The 27,380-nt window shown below is 46.2% G+C and overlaps 1 protein-coding gene across 3 annotated transcripts in view; it reads left to right on the top strand.

Annotated features, from left to right (window-relative positions):
* The window catches only part of LOC139050947 (alpha-crystallin A chain-like), a 40,644-nt gene that overhangs the window by 7,503 nt on the left and 5,761 nt on the right, over nt 1-27,380 (top strand). Inside the window, exons 1-2 of one of the 3 annotated variants that reach the window (XM_070527830.1) lie at nt 4,853-5,021; nt 26,462-26,748. In XM_070527830.1, the coding sequence (XP_070383931.1) occupies nt 26,503-26,748 (246 nt within the window). In that variant the 5' untranslated portion in view covers nt 4,853-5,021; nt 26,462-26,502. Of the gene's footprint in view, nt 1-4,852; nt 5,022-11,544; nt 11,697-26,461; nt 26,749-27,380 lie in introns of those variants that run through there. The other 2 variants (XM_070527829.1, XM_070527827.1) reach the window with 2 other exon arrangements.

The following is a 27,380-nucleotide window of genomic DNA, read 5'->3' as shown; positions in this document are numbered from 1 at the left end:
TTAGTGTTATTGTTGCAATCATGAAGGTTATCTATCTCATCGTCATAGAATGAGGTCATAACTAGGCTGTGAATACCTAGAGATTCTACGTATGCCCCCGTATATAAGTGCAGTTAACATAAAACAGCACTAATAACGGCAACTGGTTGTACCGATCGATGCTGTCTACCACATCTAACATAAAGAATAATATGAAGAACACGACTGATTCAGATTACTAAAAATAGGTAACCCGAGAGAGGTTAATTTTTCGCTGGCCAATCTTTTAATAAAAGCGGCGGACATAAATAAGTACACTGATCTCCAATGCATAAATTATGAAGAGAGATTTCACTAAATAACTTTTGAATAATTACTTTATGAGGAATGCCGAAATTGCAAAATTGATGTCAACTTGTTCTCGAAACATAACCTCTGATGTCTTGCCCAAATTATGCCTTGCTGAAATCTGAAAAAAGCGCATTGCTGTTTCAGTTTTGATGTGTTTCTGCACTGTGGAACAATGGCGCCCTGCGGAAAACTGCAACACCGGAACAGCAGCGCATTTCGCGGCATATATTTAGTCTCTGTTTCTCGAAAGGGATGCGAGGTACAGGGTTTGAAGCAGAAGGTCATGCTTTAGGCACTGTTTGAATTCGTTTACGTAATTCGACATGCCGCATGATGTCGTTGCACAAGCGCTCAATTTGGGAAACTCAACGTGGTATGATGGTTTCAACCATCTTTGGCGACCGCTTCCAAAACGAGGCGACATTTCGAATGAAGGAAAGACAACAAGAAAACCAAGATCCGCGGCTAGTATCACTTCAGCAACCACCTTTCTAAGACAGACGTTGGTCATCAAGATCGGTGCACCAACATCGAGTCGTGTATGTGATGCATCTGTTTGTGCTTTGCTTGCATTGTGTATAGGCAACCGCCGTATCCTACTCAAACAAACGCTCTCTCCGTTTCTCTCTTACTTCTTTTGAGTATTTGTTTCTAGGCCCGATGCACTGCTAAAAATGCAACGCTACCAAGAACCGTCCATGAAAGGGCTATGTTGCGAGTGTTAGTGCGCAATGGGTTACATACTCAATTCAAGGTTGGTCGGTAATAAGCATGGTAACACCAACTACACTGCTAGCAAGTTACAGTTGTACAGGCGTTACATTGGAACTGAAAGGAAGCAAATGGCGTCACGCAAAGACAGGCCTGCAATGCACGGACACAGTTAAGTAGGCCTAGACGCGTTCGTAAATGCTAGAGGTCGCTGTACTATGTGGAAAGGTGTAATGGTTCCAGGACTTACTTTTGGAAATGCAGTTGTTTGCTTGAAATCAGGGGTAGAATCAGGGCTCGATGGGAACCAACGGTCAGTGGGACGCCTCGCATTGGACGCTCAAGGAAACACTAAAAATGAAGCTGTGCTGGGTGATATTGGCTGGACTAGTTTTTAAGTGACGGAAGCTCACAGTAAAATTGATTATGAAGAACGACGGAGGAATATGGAAGGAAGTAAATGGGCTGGAAGAGTGTTGAGGTATCTGTACAGGAAAAACATTGAGTCACCATGGAGGAAAACAACTAGGAAGCTTACCAGCAAGTATGCGGCCTGTATAGGGTGAGCAACACAGCAACAAAGAACGTCAAGCGGAAAGTAAAAAAGGTTGAAATAATCTCACGGATAGCGGCAATGGAAAAGAAACCTGCCATGAGTAACTATTTAAGAGGAAAAAACGAGAACAGGAAAGAAACAATTTATGATTACTCAAAGGGAAGCTGACTGCTTTTAGAAGCGAGATCGGGGTGCCTTATACCACGCAACTATAAAGCGAGATATAAGAAGGAAGAAGTATGTGCGGGCTGCGGCAAAGCTAGGGAAACGATGGAGCATGTTTTATTAGACTGTGAAGACATCTGCCCAGCGGTCGATTTAGGCACCACTGGCCTCCTTGAAACCCTTAGCTTCAGCGAAAGCAGGGGAAAAGTAAACATGTCTGCAATAGAGGTTAGTAAGAGGTGATTGGAAGATTGGTGGAATGAAAGTAGGGAAACAACAAGAAACGGAGGCGTACAAAAGCAAAGTTCGCAATATGGGGTCACAAAATCTGGTTGTGGGAGTTCACCGTATTTGTTTTCTTCTTGTTTTAACCTAGGTAGGACATTAGGCAGTATAATAGCAAGAGCTTGGTGGCGCAACCTAATGCCCCGTTCCATAGGGGACGCTCATAACATCCATCCATCCATCTGTTCCCGTTAAATACTTGTGTCCGTGTTTCGGACCCCTGCCTTCCCGTAGTATGAATATCCCTACCAGCCTGGCCAACTTTATGTTTCTAATGCAAAGGGAAAATAAACAGTTCGAAAAGCCCAAAAATCCACGGCGCCTGTATTTGCCGAGCACTGCATCACATAATCTAAAGCTTCAGAAGTCGGTAAGTTCTCGCATGACAGCAAGTACGTCTCAAAAATCTAGAATAGTTGGCGTTCGGCGAAATGCGAAGCATGCTTGCTTGCAGCATCAGCGTCAGGGCAGTTTCGAAGCTAAACTTTGAACTTGACTTTGAACTTGGCATTTCAGTAACTTATTGTAAGAAAACGCTGTTTGATGCGTTGTAGCAGAAGAGTGACTGGAACACCAACGCATTTCGTCGAACGCTTTCAAAATTAATATCTCCATACTGATGCGGTCCAGGGATTTCGTTCCAAGTGGATACGCCTTCTGGACAGACTAGCCACAATTAGCAGTAAAAATATTTTCGTAAAATAATTAAATAAAAGTTAGGGTAATTATTTAATTAGGCATCGTGATTTCTCGTAGAAGTAACGGCCTCATCATCGAGCAATTTAGATGAAGGATTAGAATTGGCATATAAGATACAGGTAATTTCAAAAAATTTTTGACCTTCTAAAAAACACACGATATTTGTATATATAGTGGCTGGATTTTTACTGGAGCAAGCGTGTTTAGGAACTTGAGAAGCAGAATTCCGCGCGGTCATCTGCGGTTTATCTGCCGCCAATATAAACCGAACCTAACCGCGAAGTTGTGCTTCCCACATGTACATGTTTGTGTGCGTGCGTTTGTGTGTATGGTCACATGCCCAGTGGACCCTAGTGTTATATCCGCAGGAGCCTGGAGCAGATCGACTGCACTACGCGTTTCTGGAACGTTCTGTAGAAGCAGCCCGAGCAGAGCGGAAAGGGTCTGCATAATTTTACCGGCTGCTTCTCGAAAGACGCCGGATACCGCATACTACACGACCAAAAAAACTGGGTCGATTCGAACACCCATAGTTTCTCGACCTCGTACAATGCCCAGCAGTGCCAGGACCCTTCGCTCACGTTCGCCATTCGACAGCTCCGACACAAACAACCGCTGCAAACACATCCCTCCCTGCGTCTGCAACCTCCTTTTCGAAAGAGCTAGCTTGCTCTATCACGCAGTGCGGCAGTGCGGCGTTGCACTTACGCCAACGAACCATGAAAGGAAAGGAAAAAAAAAAGACGCCGACGCTGCTGACGCCGGCAGCGGACGCCGCTTTAGGCTTATTGCACAAGCACGCGTCCGTCACCGTGCCGTAGCCGGCGCTTGCGCATCTGCCGTTGCTATGGGTTTCGTGCCGTCGTTAGGCTGCTGGCCTGTGGAATTCGCTCGGCGCAGTCCGCCCGATAGGACCCGGCGTACGTGCGCGCAAGTGTGGCACGGATAAACGGCGAGCACGTGGGAGGTATTACAGCTCGGCACCGGCACTCCGTTTAATTAGTTGCGTGCAGTGCGGGTCAGGGTCTGCGCACATTCTCTCTCTCTTTGTCTCGCTCGCTGCGTGATGGCGTTGGTGCAGTTCCGCTCTGTGACAGCCTCGTGACGCCGGCTGCTCATCAGGCTTAATAAAGGCTGCTGGGAAATTAGAATAGAGAAACAGAAAGCTGCCCGCTGAGTCACGCTTGTCAAAGTTGATCTGATATCTCTGACCTCGATTGGATGTGTATAGGGGCATTTGTTCAAATGACGTTGAACTGTGTCGACGGCGGAGCATAGGGAATGTAGATCATCCTGTACCGGAGAGATGTATTCCCGCAAGTCCTGTTGGAAAACAGGCGTGCATTAACAACACACTCTGTTTGAGGGGTTCAGGTGTTCAGGTTTCTTTTTCGCGGAGTGTGAACCCTTGTGTCTCCCCGTGCTCCAAATTCTTGGAGTGGAAATGTGCCTTTTCAGACTGCTTGACAACATTGAACCTTCCCACTTGTTGAAGTTCAGGGGAAGAAGTCCTTGTCGAAACAATCACCACGCAGTCAACACAATCGGGACGCATTGATCACCTCCATGGTTCTTTCGCCCTTGTATCGACCCACAAACAACGAACAGACATCTCAGCACCGTTTTCATGTCTGCAAATGTGCGCAAATCGACCAAAGCCGTTATCTTGCAACGATTTATTTCAGTTGCTGTTTTTCATGATCTGTGGTGCCGAGTGGGCGATCTCGGCGACAACTGGAGATTCAACGGCGTCCGCGCACACTGACGAAGGGCGGCAAAAACTGAAAAAAAGCGAAATGTATTGTTACGTTTCAGTTTTTCTTTCTTGATGCCAACGTAAATGTATCTCTGACTTCTTGGAAAGAGGCAACACGTGGCAGCACGGATGTGACAGTGATCGAGCGTGGCGCAACTTTCCCGTCAGTTCACTATAAACGTGCGAGCCACAGTTCTTCCGCGCGCAAGTAGTACAGACACTGCACAGAACTAACGGTGTTCACTCTATAAATGCATAGGCTGACGTCACGGGGCGGCAGTCGGCGTTAGTCTCTTTTATGTTGAGCGTACACGTGGTTGCCGCCCACGTTCCCCGTCTAAGCAGCCGTGGCGGAGCTCTTTTTCCTCGCTAACCTTGCATGCGAATGTTAGCTAGGCCTTCATTTCCGTTGGAAATTTGAAAGCTCAGCTTGTGGACACAGTCCGTGCTTCTGGAATTGCGCCTGGCGATACACGCGGGAAGTGACAGCGTAGCCGGATGCAACGCAGGCTTTCATTGGTAAGTGTGGTGCCGCCGAGAAAAAGACTTGCGAATAGTTCTGATTCTTGTGAGTTTGTTGCATCAGCGAGGAATGTCTCGGAGACCTTGCTTCGTCACATCTGGACAGGCTAGGCGGTGTTACACATGGTAAAAGGTACAATTGGGTTTTGAGTGGGACAGTGCTGGCAAACTGGAAATGAGGTAACAAAAGTCGAAAGGAAGACAAAGTTACACAAGACAAAAGCTCTTGTGTAACGGCGATATAGACACTACAGAGCAACTAACCCGACATACTGATTACCTTGTAGTCACGTGTGCTAAATATGGTACACGATAGCACCATACCCTGATTACTCCGAAGTGATGTAAGGCTGATTATGTAGAAGTAGCTACTAGTGTACGTTAAATTTTTCGTCTGATTTTCAGTTTACCGACAAAAGTGTGATCAAACAATGCTCTTCTCAAAATTATGTTCCAAATCGCCCAACATGTAGCCTTCTTGAACTTGCATTGTGCGGCTACATTTCCTCCATCGGTAACGCTTTGGTCAGCTGCTGGCTGTAGTGCACGTGTCACGGGAATGCATTGTAGCCATTGTCTCGTATTTTCAAGTGCGGTCTATCGTCACCCTTAGTTGGAACTTTCCATCAACTTGTGGGCTAGTTAACCCTAATTCGCAATTCCACCTTCGCGCTTCCTCAGTTGTGCTTTTATACGAAGGCCACAGGGCTCTCATCAAGTACTGCAACAGGCTGAACTAAACTCAACGTTTATTGTAACCTGAATAAAAAGAAAAGACGTAGGAACTAAGGAACTCGTTCATGAACGTAACCAAAATCCAGCATCAGCAGGACTACGCCAGTTTAAACTGCCGTAGTCCTTTTTAAACTGCGGTGGTCAGTATTAAACTGCCGTAAACGGCATTTGTGTTGTATAGTTCTTTTCTCCTGTGTCCGTGTCTGCACGTCTTATCTTCTTTCACAGTAGGTCCGTACATACTAGCTCGACTTTCTGTATTTTTAAACTGCAGTTTTCTCACTTGCGAAGCCTTTAAGAAGATGTCTTTTGATTAGTTCTTTATGGCTGAAAAGTGGTCGATATTGACTGACTCTAAGTAGCCTTTCGTAAATTTCGTGAGGCGCCGCAGCAATTGGTGCTAACGCTAGCAGCCTTCCTGTCAACCGCTATTCATCAGGGACCCGCCGTCACACCAGCTAGGAGCTCCAGTTCATTCACGTTGACGCTTCGCAGCGCATGCTTAGCGCCAATAAAACAATGCTACTTTTGTAAGAGTCATTGTTACTTCTGTACAGCGTCGCAAAACAATAGCTTCCGTGAACAATATTTGCAGGAGCATCGCTAAGAATTTTTTTGCTTTAGAATTGAGAAACAGTAAATCCCAAGTACTTTTTCCTAGTCCTCGCGTTGCAACATGGAACCATTTTGACTGCACGTGTCTATTACGCCATATGCAGATTCAACCGCCAATGCTTGGCCGTTTCAAGACTTTTCTAGCCACCAAGGACACCAGTGCACTTGATTTGAGTGACATTGTTATGCGGTAAAAAATGCTGTAGCTGTACCTTTGTGTCTCGAATAATGAGCAAATAGCGAGTAATATTCCCGCATCAGTAACTTAGTATGATGTTCTGAAAAACAATTTAAGAGTTTGGTTCTTTAGTATTCCGAATAGAGTCAGGATGTAACCGCCATAATATTATATGAAACACAATATTGATTCATAAAAAGAGTAATCTGAAATTAATGTAGTTACACTTAAAGAGCAGTTTGCAGTTCGGGAGTTTGTTAATTAGTAAATAATGTAATTTATTCTCAATTATGTTTCAATTTTTCGAACAGTACAATTGTGCTCGCGCTAGTGGCTGCGTGAGTATGCGATCCTACAACTGGCCGGAGGTTGAGAAGTGGGCATTGAACCACGGTCACACAGTTGATATAGCGTGACTGATCTTGTCACGTTTATTTTTCATTGCCAAGGTGTCGGTCACGAACTTCGCCATACACGCTGCTAAACAAAGGAAAAGCGGAAACGAGGCGGAACCGCGCACAATGGCGGCGTTGCATCACTGATAACAAGCGTGTCATTGTTGTTTGACAACGGGCTGGGGATGATGAGATGAGAAAGGGACGGAGAAAGAAATTTCACAAAATAGCACAGGCTACTCCTATTGTGCCGTAATTTCACTCGACGTCTATTTTCTGCTGTGTGAATATAATTCATTTGGAGGTCGTCGTAGCCGAAGGCATATGATTCGTCGTGTAGTCATTTTTAGAAATTCACGTGTTCTGAGGTTCGTGACGATACTCAGATTGCTACTCGATGTCGGACTTATGCCATCCAACCGTGCCTTGTTAAAGCCTACCTTAAAAGCGTTTTTGGATAGCATAACGCAGTTCCTAAAACTCCATAAACAACTATTTTGTGAAAGCAAAAGTTGTCTTCGTGAAAGTGAAAGTTGACTTCAGTGGTGTCAGGGACACGATGAAGAAACCTTTGGCCATAACCTCGACTCTACAATGGAGTGCGGTCGACCAGCGATGACAAATTGCACTGTCGCCATTACCAAACCCAGGTGGAATGTCTTTCTTTATATGGCGCACATGGACTCATGCTTTGCAATGTTTTGTCGACGCTGTGTTACATTTCCCTTACAGCATACCGGTGTGCTTAGATGGTGCGACGTCATAAATGAAACCTAGATGCTGTTATTTCCCCCCCCCCCCTCCCCCGCTCAAAGAAAAGGAAAAAGAAGGAGAAGAACACACCAACCTGGGGCTACAGCTCAGAAATCGGCTACTATTAACATAATAGGTAACATGCAAATACTAAAGGTAGAGATGATCTGTTAAAAATAAATGTGTGACCGGAGCAGTCAGCCTACCGATTAGTGACTACTATATGGTGTATAGAACGCGATGCTCTAGCTGTTCTTCACGCCAAGGAAAAGGGGGAAAGCGACGATTAATAACAGGGTCAGGCAAGGAGACGCAATCTCTTCACTGCTATTCACTCCACGTTTAACATTGCTCCATCTGTTAGAGGCTGCGACAATCATTGGGGTAATACCTGAGCAGCCACTGATGTGAGGATGGATTTGTCCTATCAAGCAACGCGGCATATGACTTCAGACAAATGATCGAGGACCTCAGCTGACAAAGTGTAAGAGTAGTTCTCAATAATATTATGCAAAAGACTGATGTAATGTTCAATAGTCTTGCGAGAGAACGAGGAAATCTTGACTGGAAGTCAGTCTCTAGAATGAGTGCAAGGGTACGTTTATGTAGGACAATTACTCACAGGGGACCCAGATCTTGAAAAAGAAAACTACAGAAGGATCAAGTCGGGCTGCAGCGCATACGGTGGGCATTCATGATTGACAGCTTAGCGCTATCCTTAGAAGAAAAGAGGGCAATCATTGCATTCTACCGGCACTAACTTACGGGACAGAAACTTTGAGATTGACAAACAAGCTTGATCAGATGCCAAGGAGTACTCAACGAATGATACAATGAAAAACAATAAACGAAGCGTTACGAGATGTAAAACGTGAGGCATCAATCTTAGTGCAAGCAGGGGCAGCTGGTGTTCTAACTAAACTTGACCCTTCCTTGATCAGTGTTCCCTACAGGCAACAAACAAGACATTTTATTTCTTGCTGAGCTTCAGTATTGAGTACGAACTTCCTGGCCTTTGGCCAACACTCAGTGTCAGGCACCAAGCGTCATTTGTTGGTTTAAAGCAGTAACACAGAATGATGAAGAAAAATTTGATCCGTGACTCGCTTTCTTTTGAAAGCATCTTATAACGTTTTTTTTTTCGCATCTTAGATTGCTTTTTCCAACCTTTTCTAAAAACATATTACCATCGGGTTCATGGCCTATACCCTACAGTGTATTTGTGCCAAAAACTGAGCAATTATTTTCATCATCATCGTCATCATGATCGTGGTTAGACGGGGCAGACCTGTTTAAGATCTCCCGCCGCAGTGTGTACACCTCTGTACATACATACCTCTGACGAGATATGTATGTACAAATTCCAAACGAAGCCATAGATGGCTTGGGTTGAAGCCCACTTAGCTTTTCTCCTTGCGGTTTTCCTCCGATTGCTGGAAAATTTTTCGCAAAATATAGTTTTCTTTTCGTCGATGAAGTCTTATTCTCGATTTGGTTAGCGCATTTAGATCAAAAATAAGCATTCTTGTATGTTTACACGTGCCGTAATTATAGGGTTAAGAGGAGAAAATGGGGTTGGGCAGGCTATGTACTGCGTAGGCAATATAACCGATCATTTATGGGAGTTGCTGAATTGGTCCTAAGGGGAGAGAACTACAGTCGAGGATGGCAGAGAATAGTGACGTGATGAAATTCTGAAATTTTCAGGCTCATAGGATGAGGCCAGATGGCGCAACACAGGGGTAATTTGTAGATGGATGGGAGAGGCCTTCGTGCTGCAGTGGGCCCAACATAGGCGGATGAGGACTATTTGGCAGCTTAAGGGTCATGAGTTTCATTCGTGAGTATTTTACTTCTTCCAGTGTTCCTAATCAATGCATATCAACATGTCTAGGGTTGATCATCCCGTCAAATACGATTTTCGCTTACCTTTGCTTTCTCGTAAATCAGTCTACTTGAGTCGATTTACAAGAGTGTCGTAAAAGAAATTGTAGCTCATCAGTAGTGATGGGGGCCTGTACATTTCCACGCGTCTACAGACGAAGTTTACCTAAGTGTAGAACAAGTGTGTTTGTCGACTAAACCAAACGAGAATGGGTGACAACGGCGTGCACACGCTGTGGCCTTTTAGAGACAAGGTTTACGTAGTCCAGCTAAGAACGCGCGTGGAATCCCAAATGAGTGGCCGGCGTAGAGGCGGTAAATTGCTTATGACGCACGGCACGCGCGTGGTCGGTGCTGATTCACAGCGACGCGTGGACTAGGACGATCGCTACAGCTAGACATGGTCTGGGTGGCCGTTTCTGTCAACAAGGAAATTGCGTCATGCGCCCGAATGCCGCCCCCCGCCGCCGCATAATAACGAGGTTTCCGCGGCGCTGGCGTGCGCTCGTCTGTGCGACCTTGTTGCCTCGGCATATACACCCGCACTGTTCGCGCCCGAATTGGGTAACTCGGGTGCAGAAGCCGAGAGAAGTAGCTAAAGCGATCGCTCGTGTGTTAAAGACTGCTCGGCCGTGCCTAGCGAAGGGTGAAGACGGTGTGAGTTACCCACGCTTTTGTCGAGCGGGCTTGCTTGGAGACGTTTTTTTTGGCTGAATGAAGATGCTGACAGCACCACAAACTGAATTTAGGCGAGCAAGGGGTTTAGCCACCTGAAAACGAGGTCGAGTAATGGGAACAACTTGTTTTGAAGAAGCCTAAGACCGATAAAGAAAATATAAGGAGTCTGTTGTAGGACTGCGCCTAAAAAGTTTCCTCGTTGGAATCAGATACTATTTGTAGCTTGTCGATTGTACTTTCATACACATCTTCAATAATAGCTCAACCTCAGGGAGGAAAAATATTCAGGGAGTGCAGCGATACCTAGCGCTATAAAGTGCGACAACAGCTGCTAACTTACTTCCCTCAACGAGTCCAACAATGTGCAGCACTTCACCAATCCTTCCTTCGACACTATGCAACGGTGACAAAACCACTATAGCGGTGGCGATGGTGGCACAACGGCGGACCAAGGACGACACGATGACACTAAACGACGGTGGCGGTGCTTTGTATCGCTGACGTTATGACAACTACGGCAGCAGTACAACGACCCATCGTTGAGTGACATCCAAGGCAGAGAAAAAAGACACGCTGATAATGACTGTTATGCTAAAAGCTGCGCGGCGACCGACTGCTCCGAAATACGCACACAGGCGCCACAACTCTCAGAGTCTGGGTCTCATAGAAAAACCTGCGCAATATACCATAGCTTAGTGATTAGAGCCTCCGGCGCTCAACTGCATATCGCCACAACGGTACCCGTTCGATCCCAAACACTTGCACTGGTGGTCTACGTTTGAGCGCCACTAAATCATCTGGTGCACTTTTAGCAGCAACCTTTCGCTTGCAACGCAGGCTAGGAGAGTAAATACGGCAGCAAAATCACGTGGCTAGTACAGTAGTCAAGTTCATTATGCCTCACTAAGCAGCCCTACAACCTAACAACTTTTGGCTACTTATGCAAGTATTTGCGTCAACTGCGGGTGTTGTTCATACAGTGCATAACGACATCTCAAAGAAAGCATGAATATTATTATTGCCAAACCTATTTTTTGGTATGAAGTCAGGGGTGTCCCATATTTCACTTAGCGAAAGCAAGGCAACAGGTTTTCAGAGCAGCTGATACCGTCAACAGCGAACCGATAAGTACGTTCTGCTCTTATCAGACTCCTCTCGCACGCTGATTATTCAGCAACGAGGCTTCAAGTGAATCGCGAACAGCGTTATCTCTGAAACTATGCGCGTGCGTGTCACCTGCTCATTCTCTCTTTCTCTCTGCACTGTTGCATCTTTAAGTGCTTTTGAGAGATTAGTTCCTCGCTTGCGCTCTCACGTCGCAGTACCAAACAGCCGTTGAAGTAAGCAGCCATGAAATGAGTGAGCATCTTGGCTAGCCGGAGTAGCTCGAGAAGTACACCACCAGAAGAGCTTAGAGCGACGTCGTTTCACAAGGTGGGCTTTGTTTACCGTGCCGTCCCCACATAGATATGCTACATCGGCTTGCTCAAGCGTATTGACATCCTATGTACCGACTTGATATCAGTATATAATATCGTCCAATCGGAACTTTAAAGAGGTCAAAAGATAAGTGCGCATTAAAAACGCAACGCGAGTAGATAATGTTCTAGAATTTAGGTGACGCGAAGGAAAAACTACTCCGATGTTGGTAGTCTCATCACCTGTACAGTGCGCAAAACAAGCATAGTGGCGCATTTGACACTATTTAATTGGCTTCATTCTAGGTTGGGTTTGTGATGCTTACAAAAAAACAAAGCAAGCATATTATAGTGCGCCTCATTATTGTCGGACAACTGACTGTTCATGTGTTTCCTGTTCTAGGCTTCTAGTATAAGTTGGAGATGCAGTCTTCCATGACGACTTTAGATGAATCTTGGTCTGAACGTAAGGACAGAAGAAAGAAAGGAATTTAGAGTGACATAAGTCCCAGCAAGCCGTCAGGAATATCCTATGAAAAGGCAGGCGTATAAAAGCACGGACAGGCGAGCAGCTTCCAAGGAAGAAAAACGGCACATTTTTTTGTACTTTTTGTCCCTTTAGTGCGTGTGTGTTTGTACGCCCAACTTGTCAAACCAAGAAAGCATTGGATGAAATTGAATCTTAACCCCTACGCTCCTTACGCCACATCCTCCTCCTCCCTCACCCTCACCCGCCGGCCTTAAGCAGGTCATTTTCCACAAGGCCAATGCTAAGAAGTGAACAAAACGAAAGAAGGTACTCATTTAAAAAAGAAGGCAAGAGGAAGAAGGTACTCATTTATATACGAAATCTAGCCTGCTCAGGCCAGTTGGCCGCCCAGGGACGTAATTACTTTACAAGTTTGTTCTCATTATGGACCAATATGTAATTTGGTCAGTATAACCAAACTGAAAGCACGGTACCCAATTGGGTACCATGGTACCAAGGATTATATGTATCGTACAAATGAGGTATTGGGCCCTTCATTCGGCTGCTACTATTACTCAGAGTGCAATGCGCCCACTGGAATGGGCCGCTTAGGTACGACTCAAGAACGTCAGCCACACAAGCACGTATCATAGCGGTAGGTGCGACGGTCGGAATGCGTTCTACATACACGCAGCACCGGCAGAACCGTATATTGTTATGGCAGGGTCAACGGTCGTATAGCACAGCTTCGAGGTTAATTATGGCGTCCTCGCCGTCAGCGTCGCGCTGTCGCTTTGTACGTGGAATGTGGCATGTCAATCTGCGCAGCTCCCTTGTCGAGCATCGATATAAGTGGAATGCGGTCCATGCGGTTCGGGGACACCAAACGCGTTTTATCACACGCCGGAGGGAAACAATGCGGAAAATGTATTTGCGCGCCCACCGCATTTTTGTACCCCTCTGCTGCCTTTTACTGGAACAGCATTTCTGACGTGTCGGACGAGAGGTGACGTGTCGAAATAAGTATTGCAGGGCAAACTCAAAGCGCTACTTATAGACGACATAATTTTGCGCTTCTGGCTTGCCGATTGAGTATCAGTCAAACGGCCAAGGACATTGTGTGATCCACAGAAAATTTATTCATACGGGCGTTATACTGGCGTATTCTCAGTCGCGATCGAGCCCGATCGGGATCCTTTTCAGCGAGCTGTGGGAGGGAGCCAATCGTGGTCAAAAGTGACTGTGTGATACCGGTTATTAGGCTATTCAAAAATTGTCCGTAGATTTCTTTTAGATTACGCTGACTTCCCATCTTATGTCACACGTACGCTTTCAAGAACATATTGATCGTGCGTGACTGAAATGAGCAAGCCCCAAGGCACCGGTCCGCGAGCTTGCACAGGGGACTATCGGGCAAGGGAAATATCGCAAAAGGGAAATTCAATCCCAATAGGGCTCCACCTTGATACAAAAAGGCTAAGTGACACCAATATTATAAACGTGGGGTGGCACTCAGAAAAAAAGGTGCTTCAGCTACAGAATTGCTCGTAACGGGTTACGCCTGCGAATAGGGATCTAGGACATCATATTAGCGATGGCCAGCGGCCAATAGCAAACAATACTTCAGAACGAAAAACTTTGAAATCGGTCTCTATTCATTAGACTATAGAAACTCTGTACTGCCTGTAGATAAAATGAGTTTTTAGTATATTTGCTGTGATGTGCTGTGGTTATTATATTTCTTCCAAGGTTGTTTGCACAGAATTTGTGGACATTAGTCGCCATTATGCGTAAGATAAGGTCATAAGTCCCCCCCTTCTCCCATCATGCCGCCTTAATGAATTAATCTTGTTCATTTAAAAAGTGCTTTAAACGTTGTATAAACTGATAAAATAAATTGCTTGGAAGTCTTGCTGCTCTCTGTGGCTCTCGTCCACCGTTTTAGTTTTCTTTGACTTCTTCTGGTAAAAAAAAAACGGAAAAAGAAGGTTTTGGCTATTGCATTTCAAGCACCTCTTGGTTAGGCTTCCACTGAAGGTGCAGATGGTATTACAATCTCGGAGTACTTGGCTTTTGTGCAGAGTATGGTACATTTGTCCCCAAGAGTATGGCGTCTGGAACACGAGATGGTTACTTTTGGCTATTGCATCAATTGGGCAATGCGTCGTTGTGGCTTTCATTTCAAAAAGTTGGCTACTTGGGCTGCTTCGTGAAACATTCCTTCAGTCAGCGAAAATCTGTCTTAGTGCGCAATACGTGAAATAAAAGAAGAAAGCTGTCATGTCGCGCTCTTCCTTTCTTCCATGTATTGCGCAATAAAACAAGATTTTCCTTGTCCGAAGCTTTATATCGGTACAAGTAAGACTAACATGACGTCATGTATTCCTTATCGCTACCCTGCTGACATTATTCACTATGCTTTTAAAGATATAGGCCCATCGAGAGCGTGCGTGGGTTTTTCCATGCTGGCTGTACGACAGTACGGAGGCCAGCACAGCCTAAGTGCAAACACCGTTAGGAGCTGCATCGCTCACTCATTTTCGGTCGTGCCAGTGGTAACTGAACTCCGCAAAAAGAAAAGAAAGAAAGAAATCAAAGGGAAAAGAAAAAGCTTTAGAGTTGAGTTTGCTGTATAAGAATTCCATTGATCCTCACTACTTAGAATCGGCATCATTAAATATTGCGCTCGCTTTGAATTGGAGCCAGACGACCGTCGTGAATGTCGGACGAGTGCGTCTCATTCTGACAGCAGCTAGACGAGCGAATGGCAAAAACGTGACAGCGAGACATGTTGGCGGTTCTGTGCAAGCCGCGCAGAAAACAGCTGAAGCCGCCGGCTGGGTTGCTTACTGAGCGGGCCCAGAATGCAGATCGAAGCGAAGGACGACGCCGATATACTCGAATTGCTTATTTATTGCGCATTACTTCCTTTGCGATGACCCAGTCTTTCAATCAACAAATGGCTGGTTGGCCTCTCACTGCGACCGCTGAGAAATGGCATGTGGTACACATATACCCAAGTCGTCTTATTAGCCATCTGTACGCCTTCTGCAGTTTTGCCGGTGACCAAATCGGTTTTCTACGGATTATACAACGAAATAAAAAAAATGTACCTAAATGTTAGTGCAGGAACATATATATCTGTTCAGGCGGAGTATTCCTTTATTAGCACAAAACTTTCTTTGTCTTTCTCCCTGGGGTTTCACACACCTGCTCAGTTCGTTTGTCATCGAGAAAATTGGGGTGAACTCGAAAAGAGCGAAATATTACAAGGGTCGATCTCAGAGATTGTGTTTGAGAACTGAGGCGATCCTGGAGATCGTGTTCTACGAGGTCACGTGTATCACGTGATGGGAACCAGTGGTGGTGTCTGCGTATCACGCCATTATCTTCCCGGACGGGTGGAACAATTATCCTTCCTTAGTCTTCTATGTGGTTCACGCAAAGGAATTTTTTCAGCTGAACTACATCCCATATCAGAGTAGATTATGCTGCATTTGCCAATCATTATCGATTATCCCTACCGTTTTTTTATTTTCCATTTGTGAAGTCAAGCGCATCATTAGAGCAAAGTCATATAATGATGAAGAAGGCGACCCATCACAATTAAGTGCCAAAAGAAGACCTGGCAATGGCAGATGCACGTGCAAGCTGGTGTCACAATACAGTATGCGAGCATCATATCACTATAACTGCTCCGACAATGTGTATCGCAACGCTCTGAGCAGGTATGAAGTATTCGAAAACGACCAGCCGAATACCGTATTGCGAATTTGTGGCAAAAAGAAATCATCCAGCGACACCTGGTCGGTCGCCAAGGTGAGGCGGAGGCTGAGGTCCTTTCGTGTAATCCTGCAACGGCCCGTTTACAGGCTGTCTCGATGGCTGAATAAGTGCCGAGGAATGGGTGGTGATGTGACTCGTCAGATTAACTCCACTTATCGATTACTTGTCCTGGTTCCCTCCCGTTCATTCTTTTCTCCGGTTTCCAGGTAATGGCGGGGTGAGCGCCTCTAGTTGTTGTCCACGCCGCGCTGACGACTGGTTAGGAGGTGCGGTGGTTTGACATGTGGCAAACGTTCAATTAACACCCTTGGTTGTGTTGAGGCGTAACACACTGTAAATATCAGTTCAGGCTACAGCAGCTTGTGCAGGTCTGTTGTCTTCAAGAACCGCAACAAAGCCCTCGTTGCCCTCCGCTGAGAAGCCATGTGATGTCGGCATTCTAAAATGGTCTCCTCTGTTAAAGGTCTTTGGCACAAGCGTGCTATCGCGATTGCGAGCGATCGTCTCTGTAAATTGCAGCGAGGACAGTCATAGGGAAAGTGTTGAAGAGTCTCCTCGCTAAGACAGTTATCACACGAGGCGTCGTCGGCCCATCCGATTCTGAAAGCAAAAGACTACGTAAAGGTTGTACGCAGTGGCTGCCGGAGCCAGAACGACCCACCCTCTCTATCCGTCTCATACCCCCATGGCTTTTCGCGCGACGGAAGGTGCTCTTTCTCTCCCCCTACTTTCATTCCCTACCCCCTGTGCAGCGCGGTTGAGGTGTCCTCTGCTGAGAGACAGTTACTGCGCTGCACTTTACCCCAACCTTTCCTTCCCATCATCAAGAATCTCCTTCTGTCTCTCTCTCGCGACGAAAGACGGCGCGTTTGCCCTCCGCTTTCTCCCTTCACGCGCGCCGGATTTAGCCGCGACCGTCGACTTCCCTGCGTGCTTGCACTCGCAAATACAGCATAAGACGCGTGGCGACGGCATAAATGGAACTGGAGTGCCCGTATAATTGCTATCGCTGTAAACAAAAACTAAAGACAAATGGCATTCCTTCGAAATAATTAGGCCAATCGAGACGGATCAGGCGTACCAAATAAAGCTGCGAGAATGTCCAAAGCCACAAGTACAAATCAGACAATCAGAGAAGATCGGGCGAATTCAAGTAACATGGTTAGGAGGGTAGGTTAACGATATCAGCGCCCGAGTTGCTGCTGGCAAATTTAGTGGGGCATTTCCTCTACAGGCGTAATCCTACGTAACGTACTTCCAAAAGGCAACGCCCAATTGACGTTCACGACGCGGAACTGGAAGAGAGCTTGAAGCGGAGATATCCCCACGTCGTTATTCTTAGTAATTTTACTCGTTCGATGTTTCGACTCTTTTCCAACTCGCCCCATCGCGCGAGTTCGTGCGCCATCGGTTCCGCCCGCGACGCCGCAGCGGAGGCCAAACCTGCAGACTCACGCACGTTTCCGGCGCGCCTGCCGCCGATGGGCGTCGCCGGCCGGAAAGTCGTGAATTGTGTCTTACGCAAAGGGCAGGCCTTCCCCCCCCGGCAACACGCTCACGCCTGACCGTGAATCGGGAATGGCGGCGTGGCCCGGCCGCACTGACGCTAATGGAGAAAACAGCGACAAAATAAGTACAATAACTGCAAGAGCAACAAGGCATAACATAAAAAGAGACGTCGCCTACGATGGATATATTTATTTATTCGTGGCCCCGCAGCCTGCTGCCCTTCTCTGGGAGGTTCGGTTACGAAGCAGTTACGCGTGAGGTTTAGTTCCGGTCACATTTCGCTGGTTTTTTTTGTTTACTTTTCTCGAGCCCCTGTGTGGCATCGCTAAGGGCTGGTCGCCAAACACTTCCCGCTTCCGCGTCTGTGTTTTGTGTGGGCACGTGCGGGTGTGTGCGTGGCTAGCTTTTGAATGTTCCTTTTCACGCTCGTGGCCGAGGGTCTCGTTTCTTTGTTGAAAGATTGAAACGATTTGTCTCTTTAGCTTGCTACAAATGCGAGTAGGAGGAGGAGAAAGCAAGAGACAAAGGAAAGGTAGGAAGGCGAAGCACACGCGCGTCCGGTTTGCTACCCTGCGCGGGGAGAAAGGGTGTTGGCGAATTGAAAGAAAGAAAGAAAGCAAGAAAGAAAGACAGACAGACAGACAGAAAGAAAGAAAGAAAGAAAGAAAGAAAGAAAGAAAGAAAGAAAGACAGAAAGAAAGAAAGAAAGAAAGAAAGGACCGGTGAGGGAAGGCCTAGACGGTGTGGGCAAGTGGGGCTGCCGATCGCCCCTACAATCTGTCACTGAGGTCAGCCAATGTGCAAAGCTCCTTACGTACTCATTGGAGTAAATTGCATTGCAGCCTAAAATTGAGATCGCTGCTGCACTGCATCAGACGCGGTACTGACAGTGCAGCTGTTGCGACTATTTGTTTGTGTGGACGTTTGTGTGTGTGTGTTCATGTCTGTGGGAGCGTACATAAATGCACACGTGTTCTTTTTTTCTGGAAGTAACCTATCCTTCGCCCTCAACGCTCACACACAGGGCGGTGAGTTGTCAGGGAACGAGAGAAATCCACAAGCTCTCTCGCAATCCACGTGCAGCCTTTCACGTCTGTAAGTTATGGCTCACTGATTCCAGAATACTTTTTGTACGTGATACTTCTATCTCAACCACCGAGGTGGCTCAGTGGCTATGGCCATTTACTGCTGAGCACGAGTTAACGTGTTTGATTACCGTTGTGGTCTCTCATGAGCCACTGTGTAGTTGCACTTTCAAGACTTGAAGCCCCAAGATTTCGTTATTTGCTTACATTTTTTTAAAGCTCAAGGGATTCACTGTTGACAATGCATGTCACAGCCTTTCAAGAAAACAAGATTTCGGCTATGAAGACAGCGTGGCCAGCAGGAACGACACTGAGGGTCACCGGGCTGTTCGTACGGAGAGTGATAACACACTGACTAGTTGATTTCACGCACCAACGCTTTTTGATGCCTTTACGCCGTTAGACTGTTCAGCTTCCGTTGTCCGCAAACCTCTTCCACAAAAAGCCGTTTCTTTAATCGTGCACTGCTGCCATTCACAGTCTGGAAATATTGATGCAAAAAGAGAAATAAAAAAGTGCATCGTCATTATTAGCATCCCTCCGATTCCTCCTCCCTTCCTCTCTTCATCCTCGTTGTCGGTCACATGTGTGCCAGGCCCCCTTCGAAAGAAAGTACCCGGCTGCACCATTGATGGTAGGGGTCTGGTTTTGTCTGTGCAAAGTACTGTTCATTTCTTCTGATGGACGAAACAACGGGTTGCTTTAGTTGTGCTTAGTTTCCCGCGAACATCTATTAGAGGAAGTTTCGTGGGGTCATGCCTACAATAGCCCGACTTATGGTTTTTGGTACGCTGACTTCGATGCCTCGAGTGGCCGATTTAGGTGCGAGAATCGTAACGTAACGCCTGTAGTAGCGATATTCATACGCCGTAGCGAAGTTTCATTTGGGCGCAGTTAAGGAAACCAATCAATAACAAATTCATTACTTTTACCTCAAATACCTTTCTATAATATTTAGTAGGAATGTGCTTGCTTTGTCCAAAAATTAAGGTGGACATGTTGTTCCAATTTCCCGTGATCTGAAATGGTGTTTTGGCGTTGTAGGGTTATGGAACTGCGTTGCTTGGTTGACTTTTTGCCACTGACTATTGTGTTGTACACCGCACATTAACCAGCAAGTAGATGAGTTTGTATCATGACCAGAGGATACGCGGGTGATTTATGTGAATTAAATGTACATAAAAATAAGGCCCCGAGCACGGTGCTCTGCGATGTAACAGAGCAAAGTTGCAGTATTCGTAGGTGCATTTACTTCAAAAGTCATGTTCCTTGTTTTAGAGGTAACTTTAGTGAAGTTCTCACCTAAGACAAGGAGAGAAAGTTTATCAAGTTTTGCTTATAACGCAGTACGCGTAAAACCTGCGCATACTGTCGCTTCTGTCGTCTACAACCACCACGTGTTTTCTTCTATTACCGGCTAGGAGACCCGTTGTGTGTCCGTTCACGCCAAGCTGTTCCAATCTGCACCACAGCCGCCAGGTGCAATCGGGCACGACACGGCATTGCTAAACCGCCGTGTGTTACAGCGGTTCTTTTTTTCTTCTCCACCTTCCTTCCTTCCTTTGGCATGTGTTTTTACCTTTCCCTTTTGTACTTTGGTACTCTTCGTGGCGTCTATCGGTTTCCTTCTCGTCTGTTCCGTGTTTACGAGCGTTCGGGTATCGTCTGCCATTTCCGTCTCTTCTTGTTTCTTGTCTGCGGAAAATATTTGCTGGCGCAGGTTCCTCGTTTGCGCGTTCTTTTTCTGCACGCGCTTGACGTTGCTGTTTTCCTTGTATTTAAGCTGTTTCGTTATTTTCCAATTTTTTTTTTCTTGCCACATCCAGTTCACCGGTTGGAACAGAAAATGCGCACGTTGTTTTGCTCTCGAAGTTGGCTTCCGTTCGAGTCGTCGTCTGCTACGTGACTAGTTTGCATACTCTGTGACCGCACCTTATGTTATCCGCTTCTATGATTCATTATCGTATAATGCGCGCCGAATTATGAATACTTCCTTGTTTTGTTCATGTTGCATTTTTTTTCCATTTCATGACTCATACCCGGCGATGGGGCATCGGCCAAGAATTACGCAAACAGAGCAAAATGATAGCATAAAATAAGTTTCACGAGCATTGCTGAAGAGTAAGGACTCCGTGTAAGGCTGATCTGCACCTTAAATGTACGAAAAGAAAACTAATCAGGCAGCATGAATTGAAATGTATGAGAAGTTAAAATAGAACGACTATAGCTGGTTTTCTCGGTTTGTACCCGCAAAGAACTCCTGAACAGCTGCGCAAACATCCCTCAAGCGAGACTTTAAAGCAAATGACAAGAATTGTCAGGCCCCCAAAGACGAGTATACTTAAAAGTACTCGCGATATTTTTCTTTCTCAGTGCAGTGAAGTGCTGGAACGACAACAAATGTGATCAGTTGACTTCGTTATTCTTGTCATCGTTGCGGTCGCAAAGACCCGCGTAGAAACCTGAGCGTAGAAGCAGAGACCTGCTCTTTGTATTTAAGGCCGTCAAAAGCACTTTTTCATCACCAATAGATTCTTTTGCATTTTTTACGATTATCTCAAAAGACGCAGTGTGTTTGGGCACATTGTGACTAAAAGACAACTCCATTAGTGACGTTGGGGTGAGAACTCTCAACGCCATCCTCACAATGCCCAGGATAGCCGGCGATGGTGGGCTATCCCTAGATTCGCAACAGCAGGGATGCCTGGCAGGCCAGTAAACGTTGGCAGCACGCTAGCTGCGCCCTAACACGCATGCCAAGGTGCTTGGTGCGCGGACGATAACTACAAAATCTACAAAAAGAAATTTTATTGGACAAAAACACTCAGTTACCCTAGCCACAATCACTCAGGTCAACAATTGCATGTTCTTAAGCACAGAGAAAGACATTTAACAAGAGCGGACACTCCCATAGAGCCCAGCGGCCGAATCGACTATAGCGCACCAAGCTGCTTATGTGAAAACCTGAGCCCCACTTCCGGTTTTAGTTTTTATCGCGAGCCGGTACGCGTTACGCCGGATGAGCATGATCGGCGTCACATTTGTTTTTGCTTCTACTGTTCAACCGCGCGCTGTCTTGGAGCGGAACCGTGTTTCTTTTATTAATTTCGTAAAATAAATATGATTGCGAGCGATCTTCACAAGCCTTCATCAAACCTGACCTCTGTGCAACGTGCAATTTCATAAAGTGGACGGAAGCTGCCTTGTTCAATGAGGAAATGTTAATTGGGCTCTATATACATGCTCATTCCACGTTTTTTGTGCGTTTAACCGATGTGCTAGCACCAGGTAAGCAGCAGTAGTTGCCCGTAGGAAGCTCCACCGGATGGCACCAGCTGAAAAAAGGTAAATTACAAGCACGTGGCCTTTTTGGTATTTAGACCTTAAGGTAAACTGGGTGTAGAGGCGCAACGTGCGAGACCGGTGAATGGGCCACATTACGAACAAAGCCAATTTGCATTCACAAACATGGCGTAGAAGGTACCACACTCATTACAAACAAGACAATACATAAATTATGACGAAAACATCTAACTTTCAAGCATTCCTTCATTCCCAGACCTTATTTCGTGCTCCTTAAGAGTACAAATACATGGGCGACTGAACGTTTTCGACACAACTGACCTCAGCCGACGCGATGGTGCGGCACGTACACAGAGGTGGCCACAACACAGACTCCCAGTCACACCATGCTATATGTTGAAAGAATGCCTTCTACTCGGCCCCAAGATGTACGCGTGGGTGCAAAGCCTGTTTTCAGCCGTTCAGAAGACAGAATTTTCGAGTTTTCAGCTCCCCGGCGTTATTTCTGGAGGTTCTGCCGGCGCAAGCAACACACTCCCGTGTAATCACTCTTGGCAATCGCTCGTCACGTTTTGAATAAGCGTGATTACCGAAAGAAGGTATATGTTGGGATGGGGAGGGGGCGCATGAAAAGCTTCACACACTTGGCCCTGTAGGATTCAGTCAACGCGTAACTAAGAAACGTTAAACGAACTACGCCACAGCGATCGACCTGTCTTTCGTTAACAGCGTCACAACGTCCCGTGCGGCCAGCGTCCTAAAACGTAACCCTGAAAACTACCAAAGTAAGTTACAATAATGTCGGGGCCCATGCATAGAAAGTGCCACAAACGTGCCCCAGTCAGGTTGAGTACACGCCTCACTTACGGCGCCACAACAGCCGGGCAGTCTTGCGATAACTGATACGCTCGGGGTCGTGCCCTAAGCCTAAATTGCTTGAAATGCATCGACGACTGCCAAAACGACTCCCCTTGCTGGGGTACAATAGCGCAGGAGTGCCGTGCCAAAGTGCCGCAGGAATGAAAAAAAAAAATACGCCTAGAGCACAATACACCTGAACTACATAAAAAAAATGACAAACGGGACACCGAACAGCCAAACGTTCACATGCCTCGCTCGCTTCGCTGGCGTGACATTGGCTTGTCGCTGGGCAACTCAAGAAAGCAGCAAAGTATAAGTTCTTGTATATGCAAAAGGGTTTAGTTTTAACGAAAGGAACAATAATAATAGAGCACTGTGTGGTGACCTCATTTCACACTCTTCTACTGCTCGCGAACGGCTGACGCATACCAGCGCGAAGTACTCCCTCCCGTCTTCGCCGACTGACCGCTCTTGCTCAATGGTGTTCTGCTGGACTCATATTGCTGTGAGCTAAACTGCTTTTACACAACAATTCCAGAGTTCTGTCGATTTGACCTATTCCTAGCTGACCTCCAAGGTGGAGCCGCTTCAACGCTACGGGAAAACCGAGAATAATAAATTACTGGACAAGATAAAATGCAAAGAAACTGTGGCCTGCTTTAGTGAGGTCTACTAAAGAAAGCCTTTAATCTGAAAGCTTAAACAATAACGTTTATAAGCTAATTTGGGGCTCCGACACCGACGGTGCTGTTGCACTACGGCATTTGATACCGAGCACGCCGCTGCGCGCCGTCAGCCTTCACTATCGTCGCGCTAAAACGGTGCAGGAAGTCCACAGCTTCGCCGTAAACGCTGGCTCATATCGTGGCCCAAAAGCGGGTACGCAGGACCAAGTGAGCACTTCCCCAACTGACCTAACCAAAGTGCACTGATTCACTTCGTCGGTCGGCCGTGGAACCCTTTCATATGCCACGCTCGTATGTTTACACGGCGCTTGCGTATAGTTTCGGCTTTCGCTCTCTTCTCCAGTGAGCCGCACAACGCCCAGCTTTGTTCGATAGCGGGTGCCGTTCTTTCGTTCCGCGAAAGAGCGTCCACTTGCACTTCCTCTTCGAGTCGGCGTGTTTTCGTTTTGCGCGCCAAACTACGTCGCTCGCCTTTGTTTTCCGAGGCCTTGGCCTTTTGTTGAGCTAGTTTGCATGCTAGGCACTCTAGGTATGAGACGCCGTTAACTTAGGTGATTGCGCTCCCAGCTCGAGATATTTTCGTCGGCCCCTACAGCGCTGGGCAATGCATCTACATGCGGTGGAATGCAATGCGCCTTTCTACAGTCGTGTCACGAATACCGGCTGGAACAACAGATGTAGTTTTTTTTTGTATGAAAACATATATTCAGATAGTGGAACAACTATATAGGCAGGAGTTCGCCGTTGACCCGTGCTAGCGGAGGCCGATCTGTGACGGCCGCTCGCAATAAGATGAAACAAAAAAAAAGTTCAACAGGACCCTGAAACACTTTTTGAGCGTAATAAAAAAAAAGTTGCCAATCTATTAATGTGGCTCCTGTGAACATGTGAGCCTAATATTATTGCACTGAATGCAGCGTGGAATTTACAATCTCGTGGGAAAAGCAGTGAACAGACGTATGGTTTCTCATACGCAATGTCGCCATGCACCGTCATGACATTACTTTGGGGGGAGGGGAGATTACAATGAATGGGGTAAGAAAATACCCAACATACACAACTAAACAAGAAAATAACAGTTAGAATAAGAAGAATCAGTAAACACGAATTATTGTAAAGACAATGACTTATTAGAGAGAATATACAATATGTAAAAGAGTGTAGTAATGATAAGGGTCAAGCTTCCTAAAATACTTCAAACACTTATCATAATGAGCGGTATTACATGCATATGATAGAAAAACCCTAAGTAAAAGAAGGGAAAAAAATTGAGTACAAATGACTAAACATGAAAGCAAACTTGCAGATTAAATCAGTACACCATTTCCGAACTTCATCATCAGAACATCACATCTTTTTTTTTCTTTTTCACTTTACCTGCTTTCCCAGTCCCCCCCCCCCCCCCCCCTTTCTCGCTGCACGTAGCTGCGACTGCTGTGCGTGGCCTCCGAGATGGCAAGAACGTGCTGCATTGTGTAGTCTTTCGCGGCCGCCACGGGATGGCGCCACGAGCCATTTCGCCGTCGCAACACTGAAATTTTGTCCGGGGCTTTGCCGTTTCGGCTTCCTTACTGTGTAGACTCCAGTGCGCTAGCGGATACGAGAAGAGATAGAAAACTGGGTATCGGTGCGATAACTCGGCTTACATTGAATCATTACGAAACAAGAAATTTGGCAAACCTGTACATAAACGGGAACATCATCTCTATGAATCGATTGACTGAATTGCTAATTTCGCACTCTTCGCCGCTGGTCAGGTTAACGATTTCTCACGTCTGGTGATCTACATCACTGCTAACCTGATTTGCACCACCTGAACCTGACTTCTGCGAAGCCCACTTGTTACTCGCACTTTGAGCTAAAGTCTTACTTGGCCTGACGTTTGCATCTCGCTTCGAATAATTCGTGTTCGCTTGCCTTCTTATGAGAATACACAGCTTGGCAACATGCAGTGTAGTAATGGGCTGTTTTCTTTAATAAATAAATAAATCATAAGAGGAGAAGTAAATTGCTACTGACACTTGAACAGCGGTCAGCAATGGGAGGAGGAGTGTTGGAGAAAAAGAATATCGAAGAGGACAGTGTAAGGAACAACCTAAATGCATACAACAGAGCGACTAGGTAAATGTGATCCGTAATTCGCATGTGCATCGACATCCGCGAGAGAATGTCACACGGTCCGGCTCGCCCGCAAGCATAGCTCCCGTACGTAGAAGAGCTGAGTGGTGAGAAGGAGGGGGTCAAACAGACCCTGCCATTCGAGGAAGTCCGCAGGCGGACTTCGTGCATGCAACGAGAAGCAATGCAACCGCGTTTATGACGCCCCTACATATGTTTTGCATTCAGCGCGTTGGGAAGCACTCGTGGGATGCCTCAAACGTCATTTTTTCCCCTTCATGCTGGTATTAACTCTGCCGCAGTGCTTTCGCCTGGCACGCTGTGGAATTGGCAGGGAATCCTGCAGTTTCCTTCTTCCAAATTTGAGGTTGATACCGGTTACGTTTGACGACGCGGACAACGATTTGAGCCAGGAAGCGGCTCAAGACAGTTATTGTTACAGAATGATCTTGAATGGTCTGTCATAATACGGCGATACCTGTTTATGGGCACGCGAATTCAGATGTTCAGCTGTTCGTAGAAAGTATAATGACGTTTCTTTTATCGGGGAGAGCTTATCAGAAATCTAAACTCTATCTGCCTCAACCTGCCAGTCTATCTCAAAATGCGCTTCTTGTATATCGGCGTGCTCTCACCTTTATCATTTAGTGAGCGATTTCTTGCCTTGTCTGCATACATGCAACCTCAAGCGTGAGCCTCAAGCTGTGTACATTGCGGTAAGTTCATTGTACTTAAATACGTTGGTGTTTTTTTTCTTCGGGGTATCAGAAATTGTTGTACCGTTACTCACTTGTTCATGAATATTTGCAGCTTATACCTCTTTACCATCTCCGCCTCAAGTCTTGTGCTTTATGACGTGGAGTCACGTCAAGCCATTGTAATTCTGGCTTAATGTCGGCGCTGTGAACGTGGGATGCGTTGAATAAATATACTGATTGATTTGATTGAATTTCTCTCCCTTCAGGTTACAGTCTAAAGGGTGCGAAGGAGGACACACGAACAGCCATGTCCTCGCTCTTCACGAGCAGCCGCCTGTCGGACGAGTTGGACGACCTTCGTAGTAGGCTCAACGACCAGTACTCGCGGCTGGACCGCGAGTACCGGTGCTACGAGAACCGGTACCACGACATCCGGCGCAGGCTGTTCGACGGCAGTCCACTAAAGCCTTCTGTCTGGACCTCGCTCTCCAACGACTCCGAACGCTTCTGCCTACGACTGGACGTCGGCCATTTCGACAGCGATGACCTAGAGGTGGGTGGAGGACTGGCAGAAGAGCACACCTTGTTTTTCAATACTCTACACATGAACAAAAAAATGAAGATAAGGAATGCACCCAGTCCAACATTTCCTATTTTCTGCCTCATGTCTTTCCATTTCATTTATTTGTTTGAGCGTGATGAAGTCCTGCGAGAATTTTGAACAAGGTTGAAACGCAGTTACATAATGTGGTAAAAAGCCACTAAACACTGCAAATGCTGGCTGCGGACAGAAAGCAAGATATTGCAATCTCACAAAAGAAATTGATTCGGGGTGTGCGGGTATTCGAAACTTTCGAATAACAGCATTTGAAGCAGATAAGTAGTTTTTTCGCATGCACAGGGCTCTCTATAGAGAGCGAATGATCGCGACACAGCCTATAATGTATGGATATTTAAGTGATGTAGCCTGCTCCACTAAGCAAGGTCTCATGTTTTATGTATACACTACACCCGCGGGCGTGAAAACTTACCGTACTTGTGCTGCCATTTGATGTTTATTTGAGCTCAGTAGATGTTTTAAAATATCGGAAAAGTATTCGAAAAATATTCGCATTCACGAATAGTGTCCAGTTCGATTCGGTCTTCGAATCGAAAAGCTTATGCCAGCATTCTCTTTATTTTAGT

Source organism: Dermacentor albipictus, chromosome 10 (genome assembly GCF_038994185.2).
Source record: "Dermacentor albipictus isolate Rhodes 1998 colony chromosome 10, USDA_Dalb.pri_finalv2, whole genome shotgun sequence".
Classification (NCBI taxonomy): domain Eukaryota; kingdom Metazoa; phylum Arthropoda; class Arachnida; order Ixodida; family Ixodidae; genus Dermacentor; species Dermacentor albipictus.
The sequence above is the reverse complement of the archived record's forward strand: the minus strand, read 5'-3'. Positions and strand labels throughout refer to the sequence as shown.